Source organism: Phaenicophaeus curvirostris, chromosome 16 (assembly GCF_032191515.1).
Source record: "Phaenicophaeus curvirostris isolate KB17595 chromosome 16, BPBGC_Pcur_1.0, whole genome shotgun sequence".
NCBI classification, from domain to species: Eukaryota; Metazoa; Chordata; class Aves; order Cuculiformes; family Cuculidae; genus Phaenicophaeus; species Phaenicophaeus curvirostris.
The window spans coordinates 6464726-6481675 of record NC_091407.1 but is presented as its reverse complement, the minus strand read 5'-3'; the positions used below and the strand labels follow the sequence as shown (position 1 = coordinate 6481675).

The 16950-nt window shown below is 47.1% G+C and overlaps 1 protein-coding gene across 2 annotated transcripts in view; it reads left to right on the top strand.

Moving 5' to 3' along the window:
* TNRC18 (trinucleotide repeat containing 18) overlaps positions 1-16950 on the top strand; it is a 55811-nt gene that overhangs the window by 32604 nt on the left and 6257 nt on the right. For both annotated transcript variants that reach the window (XM_069870387.1, XM_069870388.1), the window contains exons 14-22: positions 550-913; positions 3574-3858; positions 10810-11049; positions 13213-13655; positions 14468-14632; positions 15274-15415; positions 15848-15965; positions 16241-16316; positions 16577-16685. In XM_069870387.1, the coding sequence (XP_069726488.1) occupies positions 550-913; positions 3574-3858; positions 10810-11049; positions 13213-13655; positions 14468-14632; positions 15274-15415; positions 15848-15965; positions 16241-16316; positions 16577-16685 (1942 nt within the window). The remainder of the gene's footprint in view (positions 1-549; positions 914-3573; positions 3859-10809; positions 11050-13212; positions 13656-14467; positions 14633-15273; positions 15416-15847; positions 15966-16240; positions 16317-16576; positions 16686-16950) is intronic.

The window sequence follows — 16950 nt, the reverse complement described above, 5'->3', positions numbered from 1 at the left end:
TTTTTCAAGAAGCAAGAAAATACTGAAAAGGGTGTAACAGCTCTGGCTGTAATGCAGTGGTGCTGATGCTTTTGCTGAGAGGTATTTGGGTCTTTTTGGCATCCCAGCCTCTGGAGCTGGTTGATTATGTGGAAATCCGTATTTATTTGGCTGGCGTTTTGGGAAAAGAAAAGTTTTAATCCTTGCGATTTAGAGAAAAGCTTGTAAAGCCAACCCACGCATATCCTAAAAAACAGAAGATGCTGAGAAAAAAGAACTCCCAAATGTGTTGGTCTATGAACATCTTTCTTTTGGAAGAAAATTGTATTTTTCTAGGCTATTCTTGCAATTTTGTAGTGCTCGATAAGGCTAAAGCTGTGCTCTTTGATGACGACATCTTCCTCCTCCCTAGCGCTAGTGGGTTATGGCAAGTTGGGCTTAAGACCCATCTTTTAGAGGCCTTATTAACCAGCATTCATGAGGGACTGTTAAGAGAGCTAGTAAAATCCCTCTGGTCTGCCATGGTATCTACTCTGTATTCACCTGTATGTCCTCCTTTCACCTCGGCAGTTAAAGCTCAAGAAGAAGAAGGTACCATCAGATCAGGAGCAGCTGGCCAGCAAGCTTGACAAGGCCCTCTCACTTACCAAACAAGACAAGCTCAAATCCCCCTTCAAGTTTTCTGACTGCTTGGGAGGAAAACAAAAAACTAGTGGAGGTGGCAGCAGGTATTTCCCACCCCATGAAGCTCTGCCGAGTAAGGAGGAGAAGAAGAGCCTGGGCAAGAACCTGGGCCTGTCGCTGAAAGCCACCAAGGAAGGTAAAAACAAAGTGGCTGCCAAAATGAAGAAGATGGAGGTGGGATTAAAAGTCAAAAATCAACTCAAAGTTTCCCATTCACCAGCAATATCAGAAGTTAGCAGCTACTCCTATAGTAAGTAACTCCTCATTTCTCTCTTCTTATGGTGTAATCTGTTATGGGGGCTTATGGCAGGGGTTTCTGGCCTCTTGGAAGGGGCATTGGAGATGGATCTGGTTTTGCTAACCCTGGCTAGTCAATGCTGCTGCATATTTGGGGTCAGTATATCGAGTTGTCTGCCCAGCTTGCTGTCCAAGAAGCAGGCAATATCAGTGCCTCTGCTTGTGTTGTACTGAATGGCAAGGGAATAACATGCTTTAAAAAAGAAGTTGACCCACATTCTTGGTTTCGGTGGGAGTAGACACTTTCCTTCTACCTGTCAGAGGAGTACTCGTAGCCTGTGCTCCAGGAGGTGGTCAGCGGTTGACTTTTGAAGTCGGTGTTGAGTTGAGGGGGATTTGCTTTAGAGTTATGCCCTGAAATCAGTTGGAGAAGGCAGAGCCTGCCAGGAGACTCTGATGTTTGTGAGCATCCTCCTGCCCTTCAGTGTAATGGCTTGGTTCCTGGCTGACTGTGCTCAGCCTTCCCATCTGGCTCATCAGTGTTCGTCTCCATGCCGGCATCTTGTGTTCTGATTGCCATTTCTGAACCCAAAGTATACCAGAGGCAGAGGTTCTGAAACAGAGCAGAGGTAGGGGCCCCTGTTAGAGAAGGAAAAATCAGAATTGCAGCTAGTGTGTGGAAAACAGTAGAACCAAAGGTGGAAGAGTCCTTAATGGTTCAGGCAGACTATGGGACAGAGAGCACGTGAAGGACTTTATGGTCTGAGGACTGGTTGCATGATTGTCTTAGCTCACTTGGATACACATCTTTTCCTTTTCTTGCAGTTAAGTCTCATGTTAAAACCCTTATGGAGTGTTTGTACGTGTAGCAAATGTATTTCTGGGCAAAACATTGGTTTAGAAATTTCACTAATGGGAAAATGATGAGGTAGGGATCCTCCAGCTGAACAAATGTTTGGTGTGAGTTAGCCATGTACATGGCAAAATAGGAGCCATTGTGTCCACTGGACTTGAGCACAACCCTTGGCTAGTCGTACTGTACACAACCACCTAACAGTTCTGCTCTTAAACGTGCTTCACACCCAGGGACAGCTGCATGGCTCCTGAACTGGAAGCTCTGGAGCTAATAGGAATAGGAGGCATGGAATGTTGCTGGAGCTAAAAGCTTTGGCTTTTGGCAGAGGGAGCTTTTGCAGTGCCCTTGTACTTTGGTACTGTGGTTTCATGAACAAAACCTGCCTCTCAGACCTAAAAGAGCTGACAGACCCCTGTCCTTTCCAGTAAGTCTCCTGGTATAGGAATGTACTCCTTAACCACACAAATCTCAGCATAGGAGAATTGTCACTGAGGAACCGAGTCTGAAATGGCTCAGCTTTGGTGCATGGTGTTTCAGCTGTGTGCGGGTTCAAGGAAAGGGCTTTAGGCTGTCGTTTGGTCACTCAAGTGTGATGGATTTGGGGAGGCAGGTCGAGCATATGGCAACACCTCCCATGACTAGTGGGCTGCTCTTATGGAGGAGGAGAAGTGGGACTGGTGCCAAGTCTTCCTGCCTCCTAACCTCATAATTTTCTAGTTGGAGTCCTCAAAACCTTGGGCATGGATCCAAAGGGCAAGCTGAGCATCCTCTTCTCACCAATTTTAACAGAAGTCACATGCCCCAAATCATTTGCGTATTTGGCCTTTGGGCCTCCTAAGTGGCCGCCTCTCATTCGTTCATCTCCACAGCCATTGTGGTGGAGGTGTGGAGCAATGCCCAACCTGGGCTGATACTGAAGAGCATCTGCTGCGGCTCACAGGCTGGAATGGTCCCCACTACATTGTCTCTAATGTTGTGGAGCTCACAGTGAAATTCACAAGCAGTGAGGTGACCATTCATACCTGCTTTTATTGCATCCAAGGGTATTGTGTATGTCTCCTTCCACTCATCAGATGCTGGAGGGGACCACTGAATGACTTCTCACCACCCATTCTGTAAAGCAACAGTTCATGGAGATGTTTGATCCCTGCTCCGTTTCGGTGTCCTTTATACTGCACACCACAGAGCATCTTGGATGGCGTGTTGGGAGTTAGACATTTGGAGTTAGTTGTGTTGCCTGCTTGGCAGCTGGGCTCGCTCCAGCTGCCGTGTCGAAAACCCTCTGGGAGAGCTGGTTTATGTAGAAAGGGAGATGTAGGTCAGAGTGGTTGGACATGACCACGGTTAAGACTAATTCAGGTTGATAACCCAGTTGTTGGCATTGCTGCACCTTTGGTGGACATCATAGCAGAAACATCTACCTTAGTTTTCTGCTCCTGAGCTAAAAACGCTCCTTGGATCTTGTCTTAAGGGAGGACAGGAGTCATTTGGCCTAGGTGGAGAGTGTCTATTTCTGACAAAAAGAAGGAAACACGTGTTTCTGTGTTTGTTTGGCTCCCACTTGCGGAGCCTGAGACTTGTGGTGATAAGATAGTCTGGTGGGGGGGATGTAGAATCATAGAATCACTAGGTTGGAAAGGACCCAGTGGGTCGTCGAGTCCAACCATTCCCGTCAAGGAGCACTCTGTTCCTCCTGCAGCTGCTTTTCCCTCCTGGTTTACGGCCTGTTCACAAAAAGATGCAACAAAGCACCCCCAAAAAGACTCCCAAACCCCCTTTCTCTGCTGTAACGCTCTTCCCACCCGCTTTGACCGCAGATACAGACTCAGAGGAGGAGGAGGAGGGATCCCTGAGGGACGAGTGGCCGGCACAGCCCCCGTCTGCCCCCAAGCCGCGGCCACCGGGTCTCTACAGCGCGGTGGCCAGGAAGGGCAGCCGGGTGGCCGGTGGCCCCAAGGTTGTCCCCCGCAGCGTGGTGGCTGAGCGGCCGCTGAAGCCGAAGGCGGCGGCGGCGGGACGGAAGCAGCCCTTCTGCCTGCTGCTGCGGGAGGCTGAGGCTGGATCTTCCTTCAGCGACTCCTCGGAGGACTCGTTCGATCAAGGTTACTAGTTTATAGCAAATGCAACCCCCACTGCCCCCCTCTGCCTGTGTGGGAGCGGGCGGGGGGCGAGGGAAGCCAGGGCTCGGGGTCAGACGTTTCGATGGTCGGAGCCAGGGCGACCATCTCTGTTCTTGGCAGCGTAGCCTGCTTTATCAGACCGACATTGATTTTTTTGCCTTTTTTGTACCTGTATCATTGTGATATTATTACTCGCTGGCTCTTTTAGAGCTTTTATATCAAATGGGTTTTAGTGTCCACCTCTCCCTGCTTTCCTATTCCCTTCCTCCCTTCAGTTTTTCCCTCACTTTCTTCCTTGCTGCCACCACCACCATTATATTATTATTATTACTATTTTTACTATTATTTCTTATTATTTTATTTTGGCATGGGCCTTGTAGAGGTTTGGAAGGAGCTTTTTTTTTTTTCTTTTTTTAATTACTTTCCTTTGTTTTTTCTTTCTTCCTTTCTCTTCTTCCTTTTATTTTAATACCGGGATACTGTTGTGTGGCCGTGTGACTTGATGTTTGTACTGCGATTTGGTATACCAAGCTTTATTAAACATATCGAGTTCATTTTTAACTAAACCTGTGTACCTTGTCTCTCTTGCTGTGTCTCTTATCAGGCGATTAGGTTGCCGCTTCACTTCATCCTGCTCTGCATCCCCCTCCTGCTCCCACTCCCCATGAGTAGAACTGGAATTAACCTAGTCTGGGGTACTCTCTATTATTCAAATATCCCTGCTGCCTTTGTCCAGACAAAGCCTAGGCTTTTCCCTCCTGATCCCTTTAGTTTCATTTTTGTTCTGTTCACTCATTTTTTGTTTTTTTCTTTTTCAGTTTGTTTTTGTTTTGATAGGTTCTTGAGGCAGGCAGATAAAATGTGCAGGCGCTTGGTCCTAGTTGCTGCTGCAGGAGGGTGCTGGGTGTGAGATCCCCAGGCAGAAATTCAACAGGCAGAAATTTTTCTTTTTCACTTTTTAAAATTTATATGGCAAGTTTTTGCATGGTAATTTTTTTTCAGATGCCCAGACATAACCGACGGTGTTCAAGGATGTGACAATTACCGCATTAATTTTGATTCTGCAGTTTCCCTCCCTAACCCTCACCCCAATTTTTTTCTTGCAGCTTTTTTTTTCGTCAGCCTGTCATTAGTACTTGAGTGGGAAAAGAGATTACTTGAGACTTTTCCTCCAGAGACACAAGGGGTTTCTGTTTTAGAGTACGCTCATTAAATAATAATCATGGGGAAAGGTCATTTTAATGAGCCCTCGGCTCCCACAAGAAAGTAGCTCATCTGGGCTGAATGCTAAGCAAGAGCATCCCCAGTTGTTATCATCGATGTTACACAGCAGATCTGGATGTAGCACGGCAAAAGCCTTTTAGTATTTCGCACTGCTCGGAGGGCTGTTAATTGAAAATGGGGCTGGATAGTTTTGCTTTTGTTTTGTTTTTCTTTTTTTTTTTATGTTAATCCTTTCCATTCACCTCTTTGTTTTTTCTTCCCTCCAAACCCAACCTCCAAAAAAAGATAATTTAAACTCAAAAAAAACCAATACATGGCCAAACACAGCAGAACGATATATAATGCTGATTTGGTTTGATGTGGCTCTGGGCTGGACCCACCAATGCATTTCAAAGAAAACTCAAAAGAGAGAAACGTATGTTTCAAAAAAAAGAAGAAAATTGTTATGTAGAGAACCCAAACAGTTCTGAGGATAGTGGGATTTGTGTAAGGATGAGATTGCCACACTTCCATGAAGAGTCTGCGTTAACTTCCATTCTTCACTTCCCTGTTCCTTCCTGCATCTTTTCTTTGTTTATTTTGCTGCTGTTGGAAATTTTGAGGATATCAATCCCTTTTAGGTGCCAAGTTCTTGAGGGTTTTTGGGGTTAGCTTTTTGGTTTTGCTCCAGGTAAGCAGATAGGTAACTTGTCCCTAATTGGCTTTGTCTATTTTTCAAGTCACCTGTCTGCTTTAGGAAAAAAAAAAATAATCCCAATTTTATGGGATAAAATCTGGGGAGGGGAAGGGACAGGGGAGGAGGTTGGGGAATCTGGAACAAATGGGGAAATGCATTGTAAATCCCTCTGGAGTGTCATTTAATGGTGGGGAAGAAACCAAAGATGCAAAACCTCCTGGGGTGGGAGGAGGGCATGGAGGGGGAGGCGGGGAGGGATTATTGATTACAGTTTTGTTTGTTTCTGCAAATTTTTTTTTTTTGGTTGTTCTTTCTCAGAATGACTTGAAGGGATATTTGGGTAATAGGGTTTCTAATGGCTTTCCCTGATACTAAACCGATTAATAACCTCAGCTTTTCTAGAAGTGCTCGCTTTCTCCTTGCAGCTGCTTGACCAACCCTTTCACCCCTGCCCCTATCCATGATGCTTTGAATGTCTGTGTCGGTCTCTTGCATTTGCTCTCACGCTGCACTAAAGAAGCAAAGTGGTTGGCTGGTTGTAGGGCAGACACTTCTCAGCGAGGGTCACTAGCCATGAACCCGAACCTTGACCATTGTTATGTAGGTAGGCAAAATAACTTTTCTTTATGTCATCTGTCAGCCTCAGATGTTGCGATGTTGCCTCCATGAATAATGACACGTAGCTCTTTGCATTCTCTTGGTTATTTTAATTTTGAAGATGATTGCTGTCCACTTCTGACTTTCCTCTGTCCATGAAGAGCCTTGCATGGAAAGTTTGCTTGTGTGTATGTGTTTGAGGACTCCAGAAATGCTTTACTGCTTGCATCCCTTCTTTTGGAGAACCCCTTAACCCAGCAAAAGGGAGGATTTGCAGATGGGTCCAAGACAAGAAGCCACGGAACTGCCTGCAAAGGCTCTGCCGCTGCCTTTAAATCTTTCTGGGCCACGATGCAGACTCAGAATATCAGGGTAACTGGCTGACCCTGCTGATACCTGTGTCAGAGGTAGGGGTGGCTGCAACAACACCTATTTTCATCTGGTTTGGCATAGAAGAGGTAGGGACACTACTTCCTTGCAGACCAAACTCTACATTGCCATTCTGGTAGCAGGCAAAGCATGAGATTTTTCATCCCATGACCTTGAAGAGGAAACCTCTAATGTGGGCCAAAGCCACACGAGACCTTTGAAAATCGTGAAATGGGTAATATCATGAGCTTTCAGTGGCCGAAGACCAATAATTCCTCCTCATAATTTTTTTTTTCCTCTTTCCTTGAAAAAATACTAAGAAATCAGTACTTTCTTTCCTGCTCTCCTTTCCCTGATTTGGAGGATGTTTTTATTCCAATAAAAAAAAACCCAGCAGTGAGGAATAACCAGTTCCCTACACAGTCATTACCATGTGGTAGTTGTAATATTTTTAAAAGTACTTCTGGAGTCAGCAGCACAGCACATATGGGGAGGAAATAATCTTCCAATGGTGAGAATTGGCGTGTTTGACAAAAAAAAAAAAAAAAGTTACAATCTTAAACTGGACGTTCAAAAATAAACAGCCTCCAGAATTTGGACAGGTCACACAAATGAGATGTTGATGACCCAGTAGCTGTCTAAAGTCTGCCTGTACTTAGCCTGCTTTGTATGCCGTAGGCCTGCTTGGTGTTATGAGAAAGTCATGCTATTTTTTTTTACAATGTGAAATGACTCTTTAAGTGTGTGTTTTTACTCCCCTTTCCCAAGCCTTTCCTCTCCGCATCCCCCTCAATCCATCTTGTTACATCAGTCTTTAAAAACCAAATTGCTTAACCAATTTCTGTTCATCATTAACCAATCTTCATCTTCTGCTCTCCTACAGTAAAATACCATAACAGCTTAGCTGTTAATAGCAATGAGAAAGTTTAGTGGTTTTGATTTGGTTTGTTTTTTAATTTAATGCAGGTCAAAATTATCGGGAAAACATCCTCTTTGGCCCCAGTTTATCTGGCATCAGTAGCGTTTAAATATTAATTTATTGTTTGTTTTGGCTGTAGAGTTGTATGTGCACGTGTGGTTGCGTGTGTGGGTATATACACACATATACACGCTCTTAGAAAATGTCAGTTAGAAAAGATATTTTGAACTTTGAGTATTTATTTCTTTTGCCCTTGCTCAGTGTTAACAGAATTACTGTTGAAGGAAAAAATTATTTAAATGTCTTTTTTCCCCATTGTTAACTAAAAAGCACCTTTTCGGGAGAAAAAAATTGAGGCTTTGATTGTGTTAAGGCATCTGTGCATACTTCATTTTAAGCCCACACATAATTTGGGAACAGTAGGAGTAAAACTTAAGCTTCACATTAATTCAGGCATTGTGAGTCTCTCCAGGAAGCTCTGGAGATGCCTGTAGAGCACCAGCAGCTTATTTACCACCATGACCATGAAATTGAGGACTTAGGTTTAGAATCGTGTGGGTTTGGAGCAGAGCCCCAAATGTGTTGGGTTTGTTTCATTTGTTAGTTTTTTGTCCCTTGGAAGATGAGGAGCACGGATGGTGCTGGGCATGTGGAATGGAGTTGGCAGGATCCGCCCTCGCCATCAGGGGTGGAGGAGGATGGATCTGTGCTGTGAAGGTGTTAAAATGTGTTTATTTCCAGGCTGAAAATTGAATCCTGTGCAGATATAAATATAAGTGTGTTGGCAAAAAATGCTGACGAGACTATCTTCAGTTGTCTTTTCATAGTGTGACACCGTATATTCGAAAGAGGTTAGAATAACTGCCAGGTGCGTTATGGCATCGCACGTTTGCTGTAGCGTGAGTAATAGCCACTTTCATCCTGGCTTTTAAATCTGTTTTACCTTGATGCATTTGAAATACCGCAGCTGCTGGGCTCTCTTGTGCCCCCAGCACATGCAGAATCTTTAAATGCCAGAGGGAGAAATGGTTTTGAGCCAAGGGTGCTGGGGGGAGATCACACAGGGCAGGTTGTGGAATGATTTTCCTGCAGATTTTCCCCTTTTTTTGCGTGTTTTCCTCCCTAGTTGCTCAGCGAGCTGCTCTCTGCTCTGCTGAATCTGTAGAACCTGCATGAGGGGCTGTATAGATAGATTTTTAAATTTTTTTCCTGTTTTTGCTGAGAATTGCTGAATTTCGGAGCCAAATGGGATGTGTGGAGGGGGTCTTAATACCCCATCGTGTATCACCGAACTTGAACACGGTTTTGCTGCTTTTGTGGCAGGTGGTTTCTGTGTCTCAGAATAGCTGGATTCATCTGGATTTGTTTTCTTTTTGGCAAAACGTTATAGAGAAACAGCATTTGTGCCCCCTTTTTTGGTAGGGGAAGGAACCTGATCCTAATTTGCTGTAGAGATTTTTTTTTTTGCATGTGGTTTTTATGCAAGGAGTGAGCAGGGCTGTGGATTTCTTGGTATTTACTGCAGGTTTGTAGATTTAGTAACATTTTTATATCACAAGGAACCAGCCTGAGCGACTGAAATGGGAAGGGGATTTTTATGCAGTTAAAAATTAGTATTCTGTAACTATCTGATGTACGCGACGGAGAAAGGCTTTCCTTGTTAAAAATAAATAAATAAATACCAATAGCTGGCTGTTACTCTAGGCGATAAAATGCAGGGATAAGAACACTGATTTCTGATATTCCTGGTATTTCTAGTGTCATGGAAAAATAATCCAAAGTGCAAGAATAACACTTGTGTTACTGTGTGTGTGTATATATATATATTTTTTTTAGCAACTAAGTGTTGAGGACGTCTTTATTGATCCCAGAGGGCATACGTGAAAAGAAAAGGATTTTCATGTTCATTCCAGCTCATTTTGAAGGGATCTGGTTTGTCATTTGCTGGCTTTGTGACGCAGGGATAGCGGCTGGTGGGGAGCAGGCGTGTGGGCTCAGGTGGGGAGAGCAAGGCTTCTGCTAGCGGTGGAAATTTTCCAGCAACCTCGATGATCCTACTTAAGCCCTCAATTTCAAGAGAAATGAAATAACTTTTCCAGACCCCCTTTTTGCAGCCAAATATCTCTATTTTTATGTGCTCCTATATGTGTGTGTATATGTGTGTGTGTGCGATATATGTGCATTTGTGCAGTGATTCTTGCTCGCCAGTGCTAACTGGATGAGATGCTGTTCAAATTAATTGCCTTTGAGCTGATGACAGGCTCTTGGGAAGTGCTGTAGGAAGGGAGAGGTGCCACTCTCAGAGTATCTACCACCAAAATACCTGCTGTATGCACACCATTAAGGAAAATCCCAGCCCACTGCTCACTACGAGTGCCAGCCAAGGCAGGCAGCAAGGCTGATTTCTTTGCCAGAATTAGATTTTGGGCTGTGGGCAGCTCTTTGTCCTGTGCTGAGCTGGGCTTCCCTAGCCTGAGCTGTAGAGAGGGAAATAAAAGGCACAGAGAGTTTTTGAGGCAGAGCGTTTAAACACTCCTTTTCTCCAACACTACGTACACTTCCCCCCCTTGTGCATTCCCAATCCATTGCTTTCTTAGTATTTCCCTCCTCCGCTTTGCATTTTTGTCTCCTGCCCCTTCTCCTCTCTGTGTCCTCCTTCCCTCCTGCCATGGTGCAAGCTGATCTCTGGTATTCCCCTTCCATGCTGATCTCTGATTCCAATTAAACTAATGGATTTTGTTACGGAGGAAGAGGTGGTGGGTGGGAGGGGAATCCCGCAGCTCTGAGGTTGGGATTTTCAAAGGAATTAAGCTTTTAATTCCTCCTGAAAGCTGCAGGGAAGGGGTGCGTGGCATCTTTTTCAAGTCTCTGCCAGCGCCCTACTCTTCCCTCCCTTGTCTTGATGGGTCTTCTTTGCTGTAGTCTGTATTGCGATGTCCTTCAAGGGTGGTGGCAGGCAGGGTGATAACGGCTACACTGCTGCAAAGACACGTGTGTGTCGTGGCCGGCACCTTCTGGCTCAGCTCATGGACGGCTCAGTGCTTGTGTGAGCACAGAGCAGCAGGACAGTTATTGGTTTGGGGTGGAAATGTGGCTGATGCACAACTCCGTGAGATTTGTAATGGGCTCCTTCTTTTCTGCGTGCTAGATTCTAGCTCAGAGGAAGAGGAAGAGGAGGACGAAGAAGAAGAGGAGGAAGCAGAGGACTATGGGACAGATGGCACCGACAGGCTTTCATCGCCTGCCCTTGACGAGAGTGGCTTGGGCCTTCTAGCCAGGTTTGCTGCCAGCGCAATGCCCAGCCCCATCGTTCCCCCTCCACTTTCCATCATCCAGCTGGAGGCCAAGCAGAAGGCGAAGAAGAAGGAGGAGCGGCAGAGCCTGATGGGTGAGTTGTGTGGTAAGGCTTGGCACCATGGGGGCAAAGTAGAAGGTTTGGGAGGTCCTGCTGTGCTGCAAGAGAGCAGGTTGTTGCCCAGACTAGCCTTGCTCTTTCTTTGCTTTTGGCTCCTTGGTCCTGGTGCTTGGGGAGCCGTGGGGCAGCTGCCTGTGGCTTCCTCAGAGCCTCCTCTTTTCCTGCCTGGTGAATCCTGAGCAGTCATGCTGCAGGCAGGCGATGGGATACTGTGTCCCCTTGGACACAGTGCTGAAGGCGGTGAAGTGCTGTTACATTTTAGGGAAGGAAGCTGACCTTAGATGCCCAAAAGAAGCCGACACATTGAAGCGGAAGAAAAACCCCTTCAATCAGCCCATCACATCAGCTTCCTCATAGAAACCGAGCAGCAAGACTTGAAAGAAGCATTCCTAACCTCCGCTCATGTGTTTGCAGTGCCAGATCCTGTGTTTCTGTCCCTGTCTCTGTCTCAGTTTCAGGGTGTTACACATAATTGGCAGTTTCATTTCTTCCCCTCCCCATGCCCTGCTGCACAAGTGCCCATTGGTGACATTGTTCCCAGTCAGACAGATCTACATATGCTCCATTTATAAATTGTCTATTAATATTTATTAAGAGGTAATGGAATTTATAGCATGCTTCAGAATGGAAAATGATGTCTTTCTTGGGAGCCTGGCTTGTTCTAGCACTGTTTCCTTGCTATATTAGGCTTTTACCAACTTGTTCTAACAGCTTCTGTTAAGAATTTATCATCTTGTAACCTGCCCTCCTTGAAACTGGAAGTGTCGAGAAATTGTCTCATGCGGCAGCGAGAAAGGAGAAGGGGTGGTGTCGTTTCCAGTGGGTTTTTCATTTTGAGCCTTGCCAGCTTTGATTTTGACAGGCTTGCTCTTTTCCTTGTTCATGCTGGGGCTGTCTCCAGGGAAGAGGTTTGGATAGAAGATGCGAGCAGGTTCCTGCAGACTGAATTTACACAGGAAAGTGAGCTTATTTGAGAGAGGAGGGCTGAGACACGATGCTGCCCCTGCATGTGTCTCATACGTTTTCATTTACCCACGTGAATGCTGTTCAGTCCTGCATGTCCTTTCTCAAGGGTCTTCTGCAAGCAGTGGTTATCACAGCAGGGCTGTTCACTATTGAACTTGCGAAGAGATTCTGCTGAGCGAGGTCTCATTTTAGACCTTGTTGGTCTGATGACAGAGTCACACAAATGAGAGTGCAGAGAGGGCAGATCCAGAGCAGGTTGGACGAGGATACAAGAGAGACCTTTGGCCAATGCTGGTTTTTGGGAGAGAGAGAATCAAATTCTGCTGATGTTTCTACACATCTTCAGAGGTGCTGTGCCTCCCCATGAGGTCCTATGAAGTAAATAGATTTATAAAATCTGGACTGAGTCTCCTGCTTCAATGCAGACTGACTGCATGACCTTGGGCAAGTTTCTTCTTGGGTGTTTGTATCCCACGGTGCTTTGCCTGCCTCCTGCTCATGTTGCTGAACATCTTGGTGTTTCTATAATATTTCAAGCCTCTGGTACTGCTGTGCCCATGATGCTGAGCAGAGACCGATGTGAGGGGATTTCCATTTGCCACAGACAAAAGATCGTTTACCTCTCTTGCCTTTAAGGTGACTACTTGAGCCAATAGAAAGATTTGTGGTGTCTGGTGACCAATGGGAAAAAATAAGCTTGAAATATGGGGCTTATTCACTTTGTTAAAGAGATTGTTCTCCCGAACAAAGGTGAGACTGGAGAGGACTCCCACTGGGAGGGTGGGAAGGCTCAGCTTCTGGGGTTCCTGCTTTGCTTCAACCAAGAAGCTACTTTTTTTGTGGAGGGGCAAATGTTGTGAGTATTTTTTCTATTTGGAACTTTCCTGCAGGGTTTTGGCTGCAGAAGGGAGAAAATGGAGGCAGGGAACACACTGAACCACACTGCCTGAATGGGTGGGCTCTGGTTTATGGCAGGGGAGACTTATTTTCAGGGAAGTGTTTTATGGAATGAAAATGTAGATCTGAGGTATGTGGAATTGGAAACGGGAACAGCAAGTTTTCTTTTGAACAGGCACAGCATCTCCCATGGAGCCCTGAAGCTTCCAGCAGGGTGAGGCCCCTCTTGGCTCAACCAGGGCTTTGACTGATGGTTAAATCCTTTGCACCTAGGGACAGAGTTTGAATACACCGACTCGGAGAGTGAGATCAAGATCAGGAAGAAGTCACCCTCAGGGCTGCTGCGGGGAAAGAAGGGGCCACTGGAGGCAAATAGCATCCCACCAAGCCAGGCATCCAGCAGCCTCGACTCAGGATCTGGGAGCACTGACAAAAGCAAGCTTGGGTCTGAGAAAGGCCGCAAGCTGAAGAAATTTAAGTCCCCCAAGGATCTGAGCTTTGAGTTCGGGCTGGAGGTCAGTGATGACGACCTGTGGAACCGGCGCCGGAGCGAGCGGATCTTCCTCCATGATGCCACCATGTCTTCCACCATGCTGACCCCTGCAGCACCTGCCAGCTCCACTCCGGTCTCCAAGCCTGCACGCTGTGGCAAGGGGGCACCCATGAGCCCCAAAAAGGAGAGCAGCAAGGGGAAGGAGAGGAAGGAGCTAAGCAAGGTGAGGAATGCACTGGCAGAATTGGTGTGAGACGCATGGGAGCTGATGGTGAGGGGAAGGGCGATTAACTCAGCTTGGGTGGAGGAGAGCTGAGTCCTGTCTCTGTGGTGGCCCCAGAGCTGTTTGGCTGCTCTTTGTTATCCCTGCGAGCCCCACCTACACTGGAGGAGCTGCCAGGCTTGGATCTGAGTTGGGGGGTGTAAAAGCCTGTTACGTTTGAACAGGGCAGGTTACTTGGGTCAGCCTCCGTGTCCCATATCCATCCTGCTTGTATTGGTCAGAGTGGACACCCTGTATTAAAGCACCTGTGAAATCTCTCTCCCAGTCTCAGCACAACCTTACCCACCTGCTGAGCTGGCCTTTAAAGTCCACCTTTTTTATGGTGCCTTCTGAGGGCTGTCCGTGTTCAGTTCTGGCAGTGATCTCTGGGTTTCTGGCTCTTCATCTTGGCTGAAAGCTTGGCTCCCTCCAGCTCTGATTCAGTTCATGGCAGCATCACAGAGAAGCACCAGTTGTCGGAAGAGTTACACAAGTTAGTTGTGACATGAGGCCAGATGGGATCTCCTTGGAGCTCTTTGGGGGAAGGTTTGACGGGGAGGAATTGCGCTCCAGGGTAGTGAAAAGCTCTTCCCAAAACCTGTGAAGTCTGAAAGCAGAGCTGGGAGGTGTAGGTTGTGGTGTGGTTGGTGCAATGACTGCTGGCTGAATGTCACCCTACCTGTGCACAACCTGCTTTGCTCCATCTTCCCCCTCTCCCTGGGTCAATATCTTTACCAGTCCTCTCTTTACTGATGGGAGCATTTTATTTTTAGCAACGGAAGAAGGGTAAAGAAACACCCTGCTGCTCCTCCTCCTCGTCCATGTCTCCTCCTGGCATCCCTAGCTCCCCATCTGATGTTCGTGTCAGCCTGGCGAATGCCCTGGGCTCCACCAAGAAGAGCAAAGCCAAAGTGAAAGCCAAGGAGGTGAAAAAAGAGGTGAGAGGCTGGTTCTAGTTTAGGTGAACTGGAGGCTTCCTGGCTTTTCCTGGGCTGTTGCAGTTGTGAGGGAGGGAGAACAGACATGCCGAGTTTGCTGGCTGTGTTACAGGCAAAATGCTGCTTTGGGTTGCCTAAAATCCGAGGAGTGCTATTGAGTAGTACCAGCTGCTACCCTCTGGTGTTTGTTTGACTTCATCTATCAAATTAATGAGCAGGCAGAATTTCCTCTTAAGATTTACATGGGGGAGGAGGGAGAGCCTTCATGGATAGCAAGGACCAAAGAGGTGGTGATGGAGTTGCCCTCCTCAGCACAGGGTGAGCCAGGTCACCCTGGTTTCTGATCCATTGCTGTGACCCGTCTTCTCTCGTAACACATATTACCATGTCTTCTCACATGATTTCTGAGTTGTAATGCTTATGGTCTGCATGTAACAGCAAGAAATGGATCATGGGGCTCTTTGCTCAATGAAAAGGCGAGTTTGAGTGCACCCACTTAAATCTGTGTGTGATTAACGTTGCTGGGGATGGATACAAATCTGTCCCAATACCTTCAGGTTATTTGTGGCTGGAGGAAGGTGAGATGGGATCACACTGTTGCCTGTTGTCATCCAGCTGACGTGCTGCTTGATCTCCTGCAGAACCGGGGGAAAGGGGGAGCTGTCAGCAAGCTCATGGAGAGCATGGCGGCAGAGGAGGATTTTGAACCCAACCAAGACAGCAGCTTCTCAGAGGATGAGAACATCCCACTGAGCATGCTGGTTGAGCGACCGCCCACACCAGGTGAGGGGCTGGGGGGCTAATTTTATGGGTAGAGGAGCTGGCCAAGTTTCCCAGGGTAGCTCAGAGGAGGACTGTGCTGCTTTCACACAGTCCTCATGCAAAGCCATGAATCTTATGGTGGGGACACCGCTTTTCCAGTCAGTTTGGCTTGCCAAAACCAAGCGATACTAGAGTGACCTACTGTGATGTCAACGTGAAGCCCAGTCTCTGAGCTGCCCTGGTTTTTTTTATTTACTGATACTTTATTATTACCAAGAGAGCAAAATTTTTCACTGCCAAGAGCGAACCAGAGAGAGAGAGAGAGCCCTTTCTACAAAGGGCTAACTGGTGTTTTCCTATGGGAGGATGACACCAAGAGTATGAGGTTTCCTTCTCCCTCTGCTGTTGCTGTTTCACATATGGTGCTCTGTAATCCTCATCTTGCTCTCACAGCTCCCCGCTCCTGCATAATTGACAAGGATGAGCTGAAAGATGGTCTGCGTGTCCTCATCCCCATGGATGACAAGCTGCTCTACGCTGGGCATGTCAAGACGGTGCATTCACCAGACATGTGAGTTGGAGAGCTACCATATCCACCCAGGCTCTGCCTGTGAGTGGGGACGGAGCTGCTACAGGGATCCATTTGGGGGTTGTGTAAAGCTGGCTGGAGAGAGTCTGGCAGGGATGGAAGGAGAGTTTAGTCTGGTTTATCAGCGCTGAGGAAAATCCAATTACCTCTCATTAAAGGCTCTCAAACTAAACTGGTGGTAGGGCTCAGAGGGAGGTGTTGGCTGATCGGGGTGATTTCTTCCACATGCTGTGTCTGATCAGGCCTTTGTGTTTCAGATATCGTGTGGTGGTGGAAGGCGAGAGGGGAAACCGTCCCCACATTTACTGCCTGGAGCAGCTTCTGCAGGAAGCGGTATGTGAGGCCAGAGGGTGCCTGTCTTTGGTGCCCGAGTCCTCTTTTGGGATGGAGAAGGCTTGTTGGAAGCTTCCCCCTGGCCAGGCTGGCTCTGTGGGGATGCCCTGATCCTGTCTCCAGCCTGGACACAATTCCCCTTGCTATGAGAAACCATCCCCTCCCTTCTCCAGAGCTACTTTGCTTCACTCCATGTGTGGTGGGATGGTCAGTGCTGGTGCTGAGAACCTCAGTGATTACCTTTCTCTTGCCCTGTGCAGATTATTGATGTAAAACCACCTTCAGTGCGGTTCCTGCCCGAGGGCACAAGGATTGCAGCCTATTGGAGCCAGCAGTACCGCTGTCTCTACCCTGGGACGGTTGTCCGAGGTAAGGCCACGCTGGCTGTTCTGTGCTGTGAACCACAGATATCTCAGTCCTGTGTGTCCTGAGGGACGTCAAACTTCTCTGGGGAAGCCCTGAGGTCTGATGTGGGTGTCCTGGAGGTCAGAGCCTGGCCTATTCCTCTCCTCCGGGTCATGCCTGCCTCAATCACGATGCTGGTTTAGTAACATCCTGTTGGTCCAGGAGATGTGCTCTCATAGGAAGAGGTCTGAGCAATTTGAGATCTTAAAATATCAGGGAAATTCAGCAC